This window comes from Dermacentor andersoni, chromosome 2 (assembly GCF_023375885.2).
Source record: "Dermacentor andersoni chromosome 2, qqDerAnde1_hic_scaffold, whole genome shotgun sequence".
In the NCBI taxonomy this organism is placed as follows: domain Eukaryota; kingdom Metazoa; phylum Arthropoda; class Arachnida; order Ixodida; family Ixodidae; genus Dermacentor; species Dermacentor andersoni.
The window spans coordinates 31764069-31782270 of record NC_092815.1 but is presented as its reverse complement, the minus strand read 5'-3'; the positions used below and the strand labels follow the sequence as shown (position 1 = coordinate 31782270).

The window sequence follows — 18202 nt, the reverse complement described above, 5'->3', positions numbered from 1 at the left end:
AATATATATTCTTGCAATCACTAAGCTTCGCCACTATAGATAGGTCGATACACGAAAAATATGTGTTGAATCGTTCTTAAGTGTCTTCATGAACAACGTCGATAAGGACGATTTGTTTACTTTGTTTCTATGTAACTTCATTTACAACCTCCCCCCTCTTTTTTTCGTCACCACCTGTCTGCACAATTAACAGTGCATAGTAGTCTCTTCTGCGCTATCTAATCATAGTGACTGATTTATTCCACTGTGTCTTCAATTTTTGTAAATACTATTCATTGAATTTCTTATGCCGCCACTTATCATACCAATATTCCTTGGTTTGATGTATTTCAAGTATCTGCTTTATCATCCAAGGGCGCACAGGTTTATCATGTCGGCCGTTTAACACCTTGGTTTACTGCTGGCTATAGAGATACTAAGCATTTTGTCAGGTATGTCAGTTGCGTGTCGCTATGCTCGTTGTATATGTCATTGTAATTTATCGAAAAAATTTCTTTCTTTAACATATTATAATCTGTTTTGCTATAGCAAATTAGATTATAAGATATTAAGGGAAGCGATTTTTTCCAAAGCCCGCAAGATTTACTAAGTGATTTACTAAGCGATTTACTAAATAGATTTACTAAGCACGTAATATTTATTATTGTTCTAACAACAATAAATCTTGCGCGCTTAGTACTAACAGGAGAATCGAAAGCAGTGAAGATAGCAAGACGATCAGAAACTGGCACCGAGTAAACACCTCCAACTATCCCTGTGCCTAAAGAAGCTTAAGCGTGATCAATTTAAGACACATATGTTTTAGTTACATACGTGGGTGAGTAATTAAGTTATGGCTGTTATAGTACTGCGCTAAACAGGTATAGTGTGGTTATTCGTGTTTTCTGTGTTTATATGTGTGTCACCCACGATATCCAATGGTTCATTTCACTTCTTTGAGACAACGTAAAAAAAGATTCCAGCTTATCAAGAAATGCTTACCGATCTTATCACTCGCATATCTACTGCAGGTGACTCAGATCTATTTAAAATTCATTTATTGGTGCAATTATGTACAGGTACAAGCGCAGCCTTCTTTTGGTAAGGCTACTTATTGCTAAGGCAGTACCTCCTCCAGCGACTAAATTTCTGTGATGGTTTCTCGTGTTAATTCTCATGTTGTGAAGGCCTTGAACAGTAAACGTCGATGACATCTTGAAGTAAGACATAAGTTTTTAATATGTAAGTTTGTTGTTTCAGACAAACATATTGACGTTTCTAGAAACACGAATACGAGTACACTGTTAAAGTACGGTGAAGAAAGATAGGAATTGCGCCTTTGAAATTCTTCGCGAAGCATGAGAGGTAAAATGTGGCAACTGGAGTTTTCGGAAAGCATATAATGAAAATTGTAAAGGAAAATTTTATATGCGCGGTTGACTGCGGAGATCATCAACGAGCAGTAATAGAAGGCTTACAGGGATTGAACTTTACGCCGGCAACTTCTTTCTTTCCGCTCCTTGCAGTGAGCTAACACACGCGTAGATTCTGTTCACTTGCAGGCTCTATTGACTGCATAATATGGGAGACAATTGGTCAAATCGGGTATCGAAAACACCAAATATAAAGTATTGGATCATCTTATAAAATAGAATAAAAAGCATTACTTTATTCGTACGTTATCGAACATTCCAACATTCTTATTTTTTTCTTCTCACGACTTTCCGCATGTTGGTTACATCACTTGTACGTTCTTTTCAAAGTGTATTACTAATTTACTGGAGGAGCATTTCTTAAGAAAGGTCTGGGTCCCGGTGAGACACATGTGAAGCGATATAGCAGGCACATGTATTGACGTAGCGGGTAAGCAAATATAACTTTGTAATGTTTTGTGGGCCATAAATATGCATGTCATTAATACACTACATGTCTAATTCACAGCGTTGCATCAGTGAGAACAGTCCTCAAATCTGCGCGCAAATTACCGGCCCCTTCCGCGTATTGACAACATTGATGTAGACGCCGAAAGAAAGGGCTACGAAATTCGCGAAGTTTTTTTAGAAGGAGTTAAATATTGTTGCGTGTGGAAAGACACAGACAGAAGAGGCTATTTACAGGCTATTTACACGTGAGCCAGGCAGCCAGGCCGACACTCGCTCGCGCCAAGCGCACCGACCAACTTCATCGTCGTTCTCGCGGCGGCTCGTTTCTTGAATATCGCTCGATGATATCGTAATACTACCCCCCCGGCGGCAAAAGCACCGTCACGGTGCTGTTAAATATCCAAGGCGCGTGGAAAGTCACAGACAGAAGAGGCTATTTACAGGCTATTTACACTGGAGCCAGGCAGCCAGGCCGACACTCGCTCGCGCCAAGCGCATCGAGCGATATTCAAGAAACGAGCCGCCGCGAGAACGACGATGAAGTTGGTCGGGGCGCTTGCCTCTCGTGAGCAGTAAAAGGAGTCCTACAATAGTGCTCTTATTAGCAGGCTTTAATTTGTGACAGCTATAAAGAAAAACGCTTGCATTTGCCGTGCCAATCGCCATGAAAGGAAGCAACAGAATGTTAATTAAATCAGCCTTTAGCAACTGTACATTTTTGCAATAAAGGAATAAATAGCCACTGCGCATCTGTGTAATAAAATTTAGTGCCCCGGGATAGAAAACACTTACAGGAAAGCTGCCTTGTATATGCTCAAATAGCATGCTTGAATGTACAGGAGAAAATTCTTGCTCGAAAACAAATTCAGTCTTCCTCCTCGGAAAGGAATGACAGCACTGCCTGTTATTCCATTCGGTGACCGGTTTAAAAACGATTGAGTGAACTTGTTCTATTTTCTTTATTTATTTCTTTCATCTTGAAAATGTAAAAGCACACAGATATGAGAACGAAGAAAGAAGACGGGACGAGACGATAAACGATGAAACCTTTTTGGCGTGCATATCTTTGTTTCCTTTTAATGAAATTTTTCTGTTGAGAGTAAGCGCCCTGCGTGCTGTCGTCACTCTTCGTTCTCTTCTTTGTGCGCTTTTAGTTTCAAGACACAAGTAAACCAACTAGCCGAGTTATCCATTCTGTTAAACTTTATTTTTTTCTTTATTGATTTATTTAAGACAATATTCGAATTGTCATAGGGAACACGGCTAAAGGCAAATAATTGCCTGACTCGGCTTTGTCACCCCTACAGTGGCAGCAGTATGGCAAAAATGGCAGACATTCGAGAGAGCACAGATGAAATTAGGCTAGCTACACATTTTTAAACAGCTGAGTACAGAATTAATAAAAAAAAAGAACAAGGTTAATTTTACAGTTTGCTAAAGACTTGAAATAAAACAAAAATATATACAAAATATTTTATATTGGTAGTTTAACATTTATATTAGTTTCGATAGTAACAATTCTTTTACCGTTTTCTCAAAACTGTTTTGAAATTTTAGAATTTAGCAGGTCCCATACTAAGGGGTAGTTGTTTAGTAGTTGTTTAAAAGGTTAGGAAGTGGAATAGCCAGTTTTCGATCTCCGTTCTTTGTTCTGCAACGTGGTACTACTATCAGACTTTTTATGGGGTTGTAGCTTGTCGTTTTGCCATAGTATCTGATTTGAAAGGGACATTTGTCTTCCCAGAATTTCCGCTAAATTTCGAGGAATAATTTATAACTGGGAAGTTTTGATGATGTTAGTATTTTATATTTGCTATAGCATGGTTTAGTGGTATCAGTACGTCCTAAGTTTCCTATTGCACACAGTGCGCTGGTTTTGAAGTGTTTGAAAGCTTGTTAAGTTTGATTGTGTCGTTATTGACCAAACCAGGAAAGTGTAAGCTAATTGAGAATGTATAAGCGCATTATATATACTGCGCTTCACATTTATTGGCAGAAAATATTGCAAGCTGTTTTGCGCAGGTACAGGCCGAGCAATATTGTTTCTGTGAACATCTACGTGCGGTGATCAAGACAGGTTCTCATGGAATATAATTCCTAAAAATATTGCTATTGATGTCTGTTCGATGCTGACCTTCTGAAACTCCAGTTAAGCTGAGGGTGGGTTATCTTTCGAATTAAATACTAAATACTTCGTTTTATTTATGTTTAATTAGAGTTTATTTTCATTGAGCCACAAACTTAATTGCTGTAGCCAGATGTTAACTTGCTCAAAAAGATTTTGTATTTTTCTTCCTGAGACGAACACATTTCTGTTATCCCCGTATAACATATTCTTGGAATAGCCTTGAATATTTACAATATCGCTAATATACAGTAAAAATAAAATAGGCCCTAAGACAGATCCTTGCGCCACCCACATTTCATATACTGAATTTTGGAACAAACTCCTGTTATTGCTGTGTACTGCGTTATTGTTGTGTACTGATAATGTGACATGACGGATTCCATAAAGAGGTAGCTTTAAAATAATAGAGGGAATCAGAAAGTATTCATACATTATGCGGATCTTTTCTTCGATGTGGAAAGCAAGCGCGCTATAACGTGAAGTTATTCCATTCTGACTTTCTGCCGATCTCCTGACGTCAAATTTACGTAACTGCCAACGCAAGCACATAAGGCGATGACCTGCAAGGTTCTTTCAAACACCCCAAAAAACCTTTTGACATTTATAGCAGGGGTGCGATCGGATATCTAAGTTCGGCGCGTTCGTTCGGTTACCGGCGATTGGCCTACTCTGCGCCGACGTCACCAGCCGCGGGGCGCGGTCACGTTTTTGGTGACGTCAAAATTACGACACGCTCATGTCAATCATCGTGCAACCGAGCACGTAGTCTGCTGGGCGCCGAACCCGGCGGGAGTTGGGAAGTTTGGAGCGATCATCGCTCGTTACGAGACCGCCTTCGCATGGCGCGTCTGGTGCATTGGATTGGACCCAAACAGCGGCTTCGGCAGCTAATTGGCACGTTCGGATCCAATCCATAGTTTAATTCAAGAAAAATGGCGCTTGCGTTCGGAACTTCGGTGTTTGCGCTGGCGTTGCTCGAGGAGGAAGGAGAGTGGGTAGGCATTGCGAAACGCGTTTGAAGAACTGGCAGAAAGTAAATTCCGGCGTCGCTTTCGTTTCTCCAAACAAATAGTGCCTTGGTTGTACAGCGAAATCGACCCCATCATCGGTGCCAGCGAACCACTGGAATGTTGTTGCTGCCTCTTGAAAAGTGCGCCACTGCTCCCGTCGTTTCTTTTTTCTTTCTTTGTTCTCACTGTGCGCGACACCACCTAGGGACAGCGCAGAGAAACTAATAGTTATAAACTGTAGTATTCACACTTACTACTATTTGCAAACGTGTTTATGCTTGAGAAGACAAAAATACATTTCTTAGATAAAGATTTCATTCCTTGGAAGACGATAAACATTTCGTTTCGTAGTATACTGTCTGCAAGCAGACGACAAACGAGGGAAGTAAGCTTCCAGGGAGTTCACCGCTTGCCGATTGGCTGCTCTCTCCACCCCATTCTCAAAAATATTGCATACTGCCACTTTGTGACGTTGCAGCAACCGAACAGAACGCGTATCGAACAAAGATCTCCGATCGCGCCCCAGGTGACTTCGGTTTGGTTTCAAAGCGAATAATAGCATTGCCTATCGCGACAGGTATGCCTCATCTGATTGGTCAGTGAGGCGCGACGAGCGTGCCTTATAAAGGAGAGCGTTTCGTTGAGGCCGAGCTAGCACATTGAAAGTGATAACCGGGTGAGGAGAGTGGTCCGAGCATCTCCGATTGGTCCGCTTCCACTTGCTTATCTTGCGGTGGCGGGCAACGGAAAGTTGAAAATGCTGCTTAAACGGGTTCTCAGTCAATAAGATTTAGCGCAGCGATGACGTATACGTGCTGAAAGGACTCCGTAACGTTATACTGCAACGCAATTTCTTTTAAACGGAAAGAAATCAATTCTCGCTCGCAACTCCGAGTGCACACCACCACAGCGATAAGCGAACAGCAATCTTGTATTCTTTTTATGAAGGAGAAGTCTCCGGATGTTCCAAAATACTTTCAGTTTTGTTCGGCATAATTAGGCAGCTATATATATGTATATATATATATATATATATATATATATATATATATATATATATATATATATATGTTGATATATATATATATATATATCAACAAACATCATCTATCTGCTTGAATGTTCAGTGTGCCGTATGCAGTATATCGGTCAGACCGAAACATCTTTTCGTATCAGATTTAACAACCACAAGGCACACGCTAACAGCTTGCCGCACCTTCCATTGTCTAAACATGTTCGACTGCCAGGTCATACGTTTGACAACATCAAAGCAACAGTAGTACAATCAGGTTTCAAATCACACCACGATCGAGAAGTACGAGAATCCTTTTTCATTCATAAATTTAACACAGTGTCATCCGGTATCAACGAGAGCGCAGGCAAAATGTCGTGCTTGTCTGCCATATCTTGATGTGTATATTCTTGTACAGAGTTGACAAACCATGCCAAATCAATTTGTTCCTAGTTTTGCCATGTCGCAATTGATATCATTCTGTAACTTCATGTACCATCATCGTGATACCATAATGATATTTCATACATATAATTTATCGGCGTATGTTACATTTACTGCTGTACTCTTTCTGTTATTATTTACAAGTGCACACGTGCATGTACTGCTGATTATGCCCACGTGCGCACGCACATAAAAGCGGGTGCGCACTTGTAGCTTGTGTATTCTGACGAAGGCCGTGCCACGGCCGAAACGTTACAACATTAATAATGGAATTTTCGTAAGTGTGCTCCTTCGTTTATTCAACTACCTATGCACCGGACCTACAGAACTTTTCCTTGAAATATATATATATATATATATATATATATATATATATATATATATATATATATATATATATATATATATATCTATATATATATATATAGATAGATAGATAGGGCTTACACGTCTCTTTGATGTCGCAAGTTCCGTGGTTTTGTAGCGCCGCGTGACAGACAAGTGCACTAGGCATGATCCGAAAATAAGTTCAGCAATCACGGGAGGCTAATGGTGAAAAATACGTACAATCGGAAAGAAATTTTGTTATTTTTTTTTCGGTCAAATCACGCATAATCAATGTTCGCTCGTCATCTTGAGATGGGGAGTTTTTGCGGTTGTCGTGTCGTCTTGTGGCATACAGTCTAAAAATTTTTGACCAATCATGGATGGGTAACGAAGAAAATTCAATAGAAACAAACTTCAATAGTTATAAGTTATAGCGCCCCAAATGCGCGGCGCGCTCTTCGCTCACACACCCGTTTTTGTTTCTCTGTTATTTTCGTGCGCTACACCTGGCGGCACATGATGTCCAGTGCATTATGGCTTTACTGGCGACAACCTTGCACGCTTCTGGCAACAACCTGTAGAAGCGTTGAGAAATGTCAGACGATAATGCATGGCAGTATAGATTCCAGAAGGTGACGCGTGGTGGAGCCTCGGTCATGCAAAGTAACGTCATCACGTTGATACATAAGAGCAGCTCCCACAGCTGTCGCCAGTATAGTACGCTCGCATGAACTGTGAAGAGTCGCGCAGTTCTGACATTGAAAAAATAATGAGTTATGAAACTTCTCTTGTCCGACTCTTCACGAACTTAAATTCTTGAATGGCTTAAGCAATATTACGTAAAATGAATACACTATGCTACGTGATAATTCAGTCGTCTCTACATGACCAACCATTTCACTGAAAGTAAAACAGCGACAGAAACAAAGCATGATATGCACCGAATACTAACCTTACAGGGCACAATATTTGGCAATGTTATCAAGATGTTATGCTAACCACCATACACCGGGAAGGGGGGGGGGGGGTGGGGGGGTATTCAAGCTCGTAATCGGAGCACAAGTCGAGGCGTATTGTTGCTGCCAAAAGGCTCCCGGTGTCACCACAATATCAGAAGTGAACGAATCGAATAAAAACAGGTGAGCCAGATTAACAAGAAAAAAAATACTAAAGACGCAATAAGGGAGGCCCTAAACACACATTAAGTTGTCCTAAATTGAAGTAGCGCTGTCATGGAATTAGAACATTTTAGTTTTGCACCCCTTTTCACTGAACTGTCGCATTGTCAAGCAGCAGAAAAAATTTTCATTGTTGTAAGAATGTTACTGCGAAAATTATCGCAACAATGTATACAAGGAAATTCCTTATGAACCGTTTTAAAACGAGTGAAACTTCAGCGGCACGTTTTGGTTAATAATATGAATGCCAATTGTTGGTGACTTTATAAAAGAGAACTTAAAATAGTTTATTACTGAGATAACCATTGTTGTGGCTCAAATTTTACATTGTCAGCTAAGCTATAATATATTTCTGGAGTCTTCCGGTTGTATTAACGCATAAAGAAGGGCCTTATTACGACTTCGGAAAATTAACTTTCAAATTCTCAATAGTCAAGTGTTGACAAAAATTCGTCTGGCGAGGAAAGATATTGGTGCCAAAAAAAAAAAAACAAACGTGCATTCACCAAGAATTAAAAAAATAAAGAACAGACGTTTCGGGCCCCTTACAGGTACCTTTGTCACAACCACGAACGCCCAGGCGAAACATCACGAAATAACCGGAATCATTGACACTTCACTGACATTGACGCACGATAATTGATGCACTTCATTCAATGACGGAAACATCATTGACACAAAAAAGAAAAACTCATCTGCCCGTTTGCTTATAGAATCATTTTACATTGAGTCAACTAGACGCATGATAAAAAGGATGCGGGGTAATCTTCCTGAGATGTGCACCCGCATGCGGCGCCACCTCAATCATAAACAGCCGCGCGCTCATGCTTATGCCTTCATTGTGATCAAGGGACCCGTACGGGGCCCGAAACGTCTGTTCTTTATTTTCTTTTATTCTTGGTGAGTGCACGTTATTTTTTTTTTTTGGCACCAAACTTTAGCAATATGTGTCCAAAGTAAAGAACTTGTTTCTGAAAAGTAACTTGTTAAGTGAGTTGGTATGCTTTCATGTAGAAAAACGAGTACGAAAGAAAAAACAAAGGCAAGAAATGTGACCTTACCAATGCTTACGTCAAACTATAGTTCTTTTTTGAGGAAAGCATATTATTGTGAAGAACATTGCCATTCTGACATTTGCAGATGCCATAGTGAATCATCAGCACAGGTTCAATGGAAAATGCCTACTTATAAAATCATATTAACAGTTTCGTAAATTAACAGATGCATCACTAATGCATTGTGAACCATTTCACTGAATGTGAAACGGCTCAAGTATTTCGCGAGCTACGCTGTTCCTACTTTTCGGAGTTTCTTAATCTCGTGAAACAGGTGACGCGCTAGGACAATCAAAGCAGTACATCGACAAATGCGTAAGCGCCTTTATACTGATTGAGAATTCGTGTTCCCGAGTCCGATTGAGTATGCCTTGGCCCGTTTATCCAATGTCTTCCTTGCCACGTGTTATAGAAATCTCGTGTGTACGACACCCATGGCTCAAGCCTCAGAAAGGTTCTTGCGCTTCTTTTCGCAAGACATCTGCTTTCGCCCGAGATACCTTAGAGAGTCGGTGCTCATGTTGCAAGAGAGAAAATCGGCCCCCAGGTTATAAATGTCTTCCTTGCAAGCGATCCGTTTCCATGGTTGGTAGCCGTTCTTGAAATGTTCTCGCAGCAAAACAAAATGCCTACAGTAAAAAAAAAAGATACGCAAAAGCGAACGCATGGCAAGAAGACACTGGAAATAGTGTCTCATATTCCTAAGTCGTCTCATATCCAGAAAAAGATGACGCAACGTTGCCACCCCTCCAGAATAGGCACAAATGCGTGCGTGTATTTTGGGCGAAAGCAGGAAGCTGCCCTATGAAACAAACCAAGCCAACCTTTTGCGAATTGCGTCGTTGGCGTCGCCTACGAGAATTATGTGTCTAACAAGCCGCGGTGACTTAGCGGCTATGGTGTTGCCATGCTAAGGACGAGGTTGAGGAATGAAATGCTGGCCGCGGTGGCAGCATATAGATGTGGGCGCAATGAAATAACGCCCGGACCTCATGCACTGGGTGTACGTTAAAGAACCCCTGGCGGTCGAAATTATTCCGAAATCCTCAACTACGGCGTGCCACCTAATCAAATCGGGGTTTCGGCATGCTACGCTGAGTGCTGCACCCCGCAGCCGTCTCACGAGATTAAAATATGCACGCAGAAAAAATGGAGACGCTATACATCATAAATTGCTTGAGCAACTGCACATTCGATTAAATTGTTCACAATGCATTAGTACCACACGTGTTAATATAAAAAAAGCAAACATGATTTTATTGGTTGACACTTTGCATTTCACGTGAGCTGACGATTCACCTTTCCATGTGCGCATTCTCGAATGGCAATGACGTAAATATTGATGTGTCTCTAAGAGAAAGGCCTGGTATGTAGTGAGCGCCCTGTCATCTTTCTTTTGCTTGTCCCTCTTTTCGTACTCGTGCGCCCTATTTACGCACAAAACACCTTTCTGCCGATAACGCAGCTTAGGAGAGGCTCGATTTTGTGAGCGCTCTATATTATTACAGCCAAGACGTAAGTTGATCAACATAGCACAGAAGTCCGCAGTTACTTGAGCTGACATGGTAGTTTGCGTCAAGATGAAATTGAATACTGAACACTGAAATGGCACATCATATACGTCAGAGAATAAGAATGGGACAGGTGCACGTATTGCGCACTTGCCGCACTAGAGACGTCACTCACCTGTGGTATGCTACAGATAAGGCTCGCGTACCAGGCGACAGTGAGCATTATCCTGCCTCGGCGATGGCCGCTGTGCACCTTGAGCGGGTGCAGCACGGCGTAATATCGGTCCACGCTGATGCACACGAGAACCATTGACGAGAGGTAGGGGCCGAACGCACGGAGCATCTGCATCAGTTTGCACATGACGTTCCCCGCCGCCCACTGGACCGTGAGCCTCCAGGCAACCTCGAGCGGAATCATCACAAACGTCACGATCAGGTCGGCGATGGCGAGGTGCAGGATCATGAGTTTGATGCGAGACTTGCGGTGCCGCTTGTTGAGCAAGCTGACGAACACCGGCACGTTGCCGGCTCCGGCTATAACGAACAGGATGCAGTAAATGATCACCTGCACTAGTGAATGCGTGCTGAACGTCAGCTCTTCGCCCACGGCTAGCGACGCTGCTGAAGCGTTTTCGCCTGCGTGCGGATCGCCGTCTTGGAAACTGGTGTTGGGGGACGTCATTTCCTGTTCGCTCAAGAGGACCATCTCGATTCCAGACTCCATTTTTAAAGTTGTTTCACGGGTGTACAATACTTCAAATTTTTGGCACATATGTTAAGCGGCGACCGAATCAACACCATCTTCGCCGAATGGCATAACGCAAACACAAATTTTATCCCCGTCGTTAAGCAGGAGGGCGATCCAAATGCGCTATCTTTTGCGCAGGCACTTCGAAAACAGCACATTGTAGACAAACCACTGTTCATCAATAGTCGTCGCGTCTTTCCACGGGAGTCAAAGCAGTAAAAAAAGCACTATGCAAAGGATAAGTTATGCCGTACGCAATTTTCTGTTCTACCATGCATTAGCTGTGGCGCGTTCAGAAGAATGAAACGTTCTCATTTGAGACGCATTTCACAAAGCGCCTTGAAAACACGCCATGAAAGCAATCTCCTTACAATTTATCTTTTCAACGACAACAAGAAGGCGCTGTCACACGAAGAAGAACAACTTCGAACACACGGTACCATGCGGGCACCCACAGGAGACAACGCGATGCACGTCCCAAGGTCCCGCTCGACGAACGGTCGTGCTACGCTGCAGATCGCGCGTGCTTCGCCGGCGCGCCTCGTGTTCCGTGGCTGGTAGTGGCCGCCGTGGGCTCTCTCGTGCAACTGGGCCGTAGGGTCCCGGCTGAGAACGCACGGACCCTTCCGAGCTTCATCGATCGCAGCGCGCGCGCGCGCGGATGGTGGCTAATGGTGAGTTAGCGCGCGCTTTCAAAGGAGACGTTGCGATAGAGAACCGCAATCAGCGCGACAGAGGAAACTCCTAATGTCTGTAAGTATCGCTATGATTTTGTCATTTCGCCTTCTAACAAAATGACATTTCAAGGATGTTCGATTCCGACTCTACCAAATGTTAGCTCAGCAAATCAGGGCATCAGTCGGATTATATATATATATATTAACGAGAAGGAAGGGGGTTAACCGAGGGGCTCGATTTTTACTAGTCATATCATAAGAAGCCAACAAACACTGACACCAAGGACAACATAGGGGAAATTACTTTTGCTTATAAATGAAATAAAGAAACGATAAGTTAAAGGTAATTAGAGTGGATGAAAAAACAACTTGCCGCAGGTGGGAACCGAACCCACAACCTTCGCATTTCGCGTGCGATGCTCTACCAATTGAGCTACCGCGGCGCCGTTTTCCCATCCACTTTTCTTGGGTATTTATGTGTCCTAGTAGAACCCTGGGAGTGCTAGCCAGCGCCACCACTCACAGACCTTGCGGCGGACGTGGAACGTCGTTTTTGCCGCAGGCGTCACGAGAACGTGATCTTTTTGGGTGAAGGCAACCGTTCAATAAACCCACATATGCTACCTCAAGGCATCAATGTTGTCGGAGTCGAGACCCTCGTTCCCACCTGCGGCAAGTTGTGTTTTCATCCACTTTAATTACCTTTAACTTATCGTTTCTTTATTTCATTTATTAAGCACAAGCAATTTCCTCTATGTTCTCCTTGGTGTCAGTGTTTGTTGGCTTCTTATAATATGACTATATATATATATATATATATATATATATACTTATATATATATATATATACTTATATATATATATATATATATATATATATATATATATATATATATATATATATATATTGTCACGTGGTCGTGACGTCAAAAAACACAGTAGCAATACTGTGGAACACAAAACTAACTTTTATTGGGCGAACCTGTGCCCACAAAAGAGGCTACACTTATAGCACAACGATAGCGGCGAACACGGTCGGCGATCGTCGAAAATCTGATCAGCGGGTCAAGCGCGTCGGCTTTTATACAGAATCGTCGAATGTTCCAGACTAATCGTTGGGACCCGCGTGCCTTCCACAAAGTTCTACACCATTCACGTCAGGCGAATAAATCAGATAACACAAGGTGCGGCGACAACAGACTGCGGATAGAAGCATCGATAACTTTCCAGAAACTTCGGATACATGCAAGCGCGTCCCGCGCGGTGCGATAAGATTTGTTAGGCGGCGAAACGTGGTCGCCCGATAAATATAAGTACACGTGTCAATACCCCCCTCTTAAATAGCATCGTCCCGATGCTACAAATATAAGAGAGCGAAACACAAAAGGACACTTATTAAACATAAAAACAACGAAAAGAAATCAAGTCCAAAGGTCAGTTATGCGAAGTCCCAAAGTTCGTCAACGCTGGTGATACGGCTTGAGTCGCACAACGTGGATAATTTCAGGTCGTGAGCGGCGCCGCTGTGACAGCGAAATGCCGTCTGGCACGACCTCATAGTCCAGTGCGCCAATACGTCGGATGATCTTGTACGGTCCGAAATAGCGACGCAAGAGCTTCTCGCTCAGTCCTCGTCGGCGTATAGGGGTCCAAACCCAAACACGGTCACCGGGCTGGTACTCGACAAAGCGTCGTCGGAGGTTGTAGTGTCGGCTGTCGGTCCTCTGCTGGTTCTTGATTCGCAGGCGGGCGAGCTGTCGGGCTTCTTCGGCGCGCTGGAGGTAGCTAGCGACGTCAACATTCTCTTCGTCAGTTACGTGCGGCAGCATGGCGTCAAGCGTCGTCGTCGGGTTCCTGCCGTAAACCAGCTTAAACGGCGTGATCTGCGTTGTTTCTTGCACCGCCGTGTTGTACGCAAAGGTTACGTACGGCAGGACCGCGTCCCACGTCTTGTGTTCGACGTCGACGTACATTGCTAGCATGTCGGCGAGGGTCTTGTTCAGGCGCTCCGTGAGACCATTCGTCTGCGGATGGTAGGCAGTTGTCCTCCTGTGGCTTGTCTGGCTGTACTGCAGAATGGCTTGGGTGAGCTCTGCTGTAAAAGCCGTTCCTCTGTCGGTGATGAGGACTTCTGGGGCACCATGTCGCAGCAGGATGTGCTCGACGAAAAATTTCGCCACTTCGGCTGCGCTGCCTTTTGGTAGAGCTTTAGTTTCAACGAAGCGGGTGAGGTAGTCCGTCGCCACGACGATCCACTTATTCCCGGATGTTGACATCGGAAACGGCCCCAACAAATCCATCCCAATCTGCTGGAATGGTCGGCGAGGAGGTTCGATCGGCTGTAACAATCCTGCTGGCCTTGTCGGTGGTGTCTTGCGCCGTTGACAGTCTCGGCATGTCTTGACGTAACGGGCGACTTCGGCGGTCAGACGCGGCCAGTAATACCTTTCCTGTATCCTCGACAGCGTCCGGGAGAATCCAAGGTGCCCAGCGGTTGGATCGTCGTGTAGGGCGTGCAGTACTTCTGGACGCAGCGCTGACGGTACAACAAGAAGGTAGCTGGCGCGGACTGGTGAGAAGTTCTTCTTCACGAGCAGGTTGTTTTGTAGCGTGAACGAAGACAACCCACGCTTAAATGCCCTAGGGACAACGTCGGTGTTCCCTTCCAAGTACTCGACGAGGCCTTTTAGCTCCGGGTCTGCTCGTTGCTGTTCGGCGAAGTCTTCCGCGCTTATTATTCCAAGGAAGGCATCGTCGTCCTCGTCGTCTTGCGGCGGGGGATCGATGGGGGCGCGTGACAGGCAGTCGGCGTCAGAGTGTTTTCTTCCGGACTTGTATATTACGGTGACGTCATATTCTTGCAATCTGAGGCTCCACCGCGCCAGCCGTCCTGAAGGGTCCTTTAAGTTAGCTAGCCAACACAACGCGTGATGGTCGCTGACGACTTTGAATGGCCTGCCATAGAGGTAAGGGCGGAATTTTGCTGTAGCCCAAATGATGGCGAGGCATTCCTTTTCAGTCGTAGAATAATTGCCTTCCGCTTTTGACAGCGACCGGCTAGCATAACATATCACCCGTTCAAGTCCGTCTTTCCTCTGGACTAGGACGGCACCAAGGCCTAGGCTACTGGCGTCAGTGTGGATTTCAGTATCGGCGTCCTCGTCGAAGTGTGCAAGTACCGGCGGCGACTGCATGCGTCGTTTGAGTTCTTGAAATGCGTCGGCCTGCGGCGTTCCCCACTTGAACTCGACATCACATTTCGTTAGATGTGTTAGCGGCTCCGCGATGCGTGAAAAGTCCTTGACAAAGCGCCTATAGTAGGCACACATGCCAAGGAATCTGCGCACTGCCTTCTTGTCGATTGGCTGCGGGAACTTTGCGATGGCAGCTGTCTTCTGCGGGTCGGGGCGTACTCCAGATTTGCTGATGACGTGGCCTAGGAATAGAAGCTCATCGTAAGCGAAGCGACACTTTTCCGTCTTCAGAGTGAGCCCTGATGACTTGATGGCCTCTAATACTGTCGCAAGCCGCTTAAGGTGATCGTCGAAATTTCTGGCGAAGACGACGACGTCATCCAAGTAAACAAGACAGGTCTGCCACTTCAATCCTGCTAAAACCGTGTCCATCACGCGCTGGAACGTTGCAGGCGCCGAGCACAGTCCAAATGGCATAACCTTGAATTCATAGAGGCCGTCTGGCGTGATGAAGGCGGTCTTTTCGCGATCCCTTTCGTCGACTTCTATTTGCCAGTAGCCAGACTTGAGGTCCATCGATGAGAAGTATTTAGCATTGCAGAGCCGATCCAATGCGTCGTCTATCCGTGGGAGGGGGTATACGTCTTTCTTCGTGATTTTGTTCAGTCGACGATAATCGACGCAGAAACGTAGGGTTCCGTCCTTTTTCTTCACTAAAACAACTGGAGACGCCCACGGGCTTTTCGACGGCTGGATGATGTCGTCGCGCAGCATTTCGTCGACTTGTTGTCTTATAGCTTCGCGTTCTCGCGTCGAAACTCGGTAAGGGCTCTGGCGTAGTGGTCGAGCGCACTCTTCGGTTATTATGCGATGCTTTGCGACTGGTGTTTGTCGAATCCTCGATGACGTCGAAAAGCAGTCTTTGTATCGTCGAAGCAGACTTCTGAGCTGTTGCTGCTTAATCACGGGGAGACTTGGATTTATGTCGAAGTCTGGCTCGGGAACTACGGTCGTCGGGGTAGATGCAACAGAATCCGAGAGGACAAAGGCATCGCTGGTTTCCTGAATTTCCTCGATGTATGCGATCGTCGTGCCCTTGTTGATGTGCTTGAACTCCTGGCTGAAGTTTGTCAGCAACACTTTCGTGCTTCCTCCGTGCAGTCGAGCGATCCCTCTTGCGACGCAAATTTCACGGTCGAGCAGTAAACGTTGGTCGCCTTCGATGACGCCTTCTACGTCAGCGGGTGTTTGGGTGCCGACCAAAATAAAAATGCTGGAGCGAGGCGGGATGCTCACTTGATCTTCGAGCACACTCAAGGCGTGGTGACTACGACAGCTCTCCGGCGGTATCGCTTGATCTTCCGACAGCGTTATTGACTTCGACTTCAGGTCGATGATTGCGCCGTGTTGGTTCAGGAAGTCCATGCCGAGAATGACGTCTCGTGAACACTGTTGCAGGATAACGAAGGTGGCAGGGTAAGTCCGGTCATGAATGGTAATTCTTGCCGTGCAGATACCACTCGGCGTGATTAGGTGTCCTCCAGCGGTCCGAATTAACGGGCCTTCCCATGCAGTCTTAACTTTCTTCAATTGGGCTGCAATGGGTCCACTCATGACAGAGTAATCGGCTCCGGTGTCTACTAAGGCGGTGACTGCGTGGCCGTCGAGAAGCACGTCGAGGTCGGTGGTTCTTTGTCTTGCGTTGCAGTTACGCCTCGGCGTCGGATCACGGCTGCGTCGCGTTGACCTGTGGTTGGTACGTGGCGTCGTTAGGTGGTCTTTCGTCAGCGTGTTCTTTCCTGCCAGACTTCGTCGGGACGGCGGTGTGTCGTCGTTGTTATGTCGTCGAGATAGGCTTTTCGGCGTCTTCGTCGGCGGCGGAGGATCTTCGTCAGTTCGACGAACAGCAACCGCACCTCCATCGGTTGCTGCTTTTAGTTTTCCGGATATGGGCTGACGGACCGGCCCCGGGCTGGGCCAGTGTATGGTAGGCGCTGTGGCGACAGGTAGCGGCCTGGTGACGGCGAACGGGACGGTCGTCGAGGGCTCCACTGAGTGGCGGCGAGGTAGTCGGCGATGTCACGAGGGCGTTCACCTTCCCTCGGGCGCTGTGCGTTGACGGCGAAGCCTCGCAATCCCAGCTCGCGGTATGGGCATCGGCGGTAAACATGGCCGGCTTCGCCGCAGTGGTAGCAGAGCGGGCGGTGGTCAGGAGCGCGCCAAATGTCCGTCTTCCTCGCGTAGGTGCGCTGGGCGACGGGTGGTCGTGCTGGCGGCGGCGGCGGCGGACGACGGAATTGCGGCGTGACAGGGCCCTGGCGCGGTCGCGGAGGGGGACCTTGACGGCGTGCGACGGCGGCGTAGGTCATCGCTTGCGGCTCAGGCTGCGGCGATTCAGGGGCTACTCCAAGTTGTTGTTGGAGTTCCTCACGCACGGCGTCGGCAATCGTAGTCGCTTGAGGCTGTGACGATGGCAAGACCTTGCGCAGTTCTTCGCGCACAATGGCCCTGATGGTCTCGCGCAGATCGTCCGTGGCCAGTGATTGAATTCCGGCGTAGCTTGTTGGCTTGGTGCGGCGGTCGAATTGCCGGTTCCGCAATTCCAGTGTCTTCTCGATGCTCGTCGCCTCACGAAGAAACTCGTCGACGGTCTTCGGTGGGCTTCTTACCATTCCGGCGAAAAGTTCCTCCTTTACGCCTCGCATCAAGAAACGCACTTTTTTCTCTTCGGACATTTCCGGGTCGGCGTGCCGGAAAAGACGGGTCATCTCTTCTGTGAAGATGGCGATGGTCTCATTGGGTAGTTGGCCTCGTGTTTCCAGTAGAACTTCGGCCCTTTCTTTTCGGACAACGCTCGTGAACGTCCCCAGGAAGTTACTGCGGAATAGGTCCCATGTTGCTAGGGTGGACTCCCGGTTTTCGAACCAAGTCCTCGCGGCATCTTCCAAGGAGAAGTACACGTGTCGTAGCTTATCCTCAGAGGTCCAGTTATTGAAGGTCGAGATCCTTTCGAAGGTTTCGAGCCAGGTTTCAGGATCCTCTGACGTAGCTCCACG

The 18202-nt window shown here is 45.9% G+C and overlaps 1 protein-coding gene across 1 annotated transcript in view; it reads right to left on the bottom strand.

Moving 5' to 3' along the window:
* The window catches only part of LOC126542641 (adipokinetic hormone/corazonin-related peptide receptor variant I-like), a 152096-nt gene extending 140247 nt beyond the window's left edge, over positions 1–11849 (bottom strand). The window contains exon 1 of the mRNA XM_072286376.1: positions 10703–11849. Coding sequence (XP_072142477.1) covers positions 10703–11299 — 597 coding nt within the window. The 5' untranslated portion in view covers positions 11300–11849. The remainder of the gene's footprint in view (positions 1–10702) is intronic.
* Between the last annotated feature and the right edge of the window lie 6353 nt (positions 11850–18202).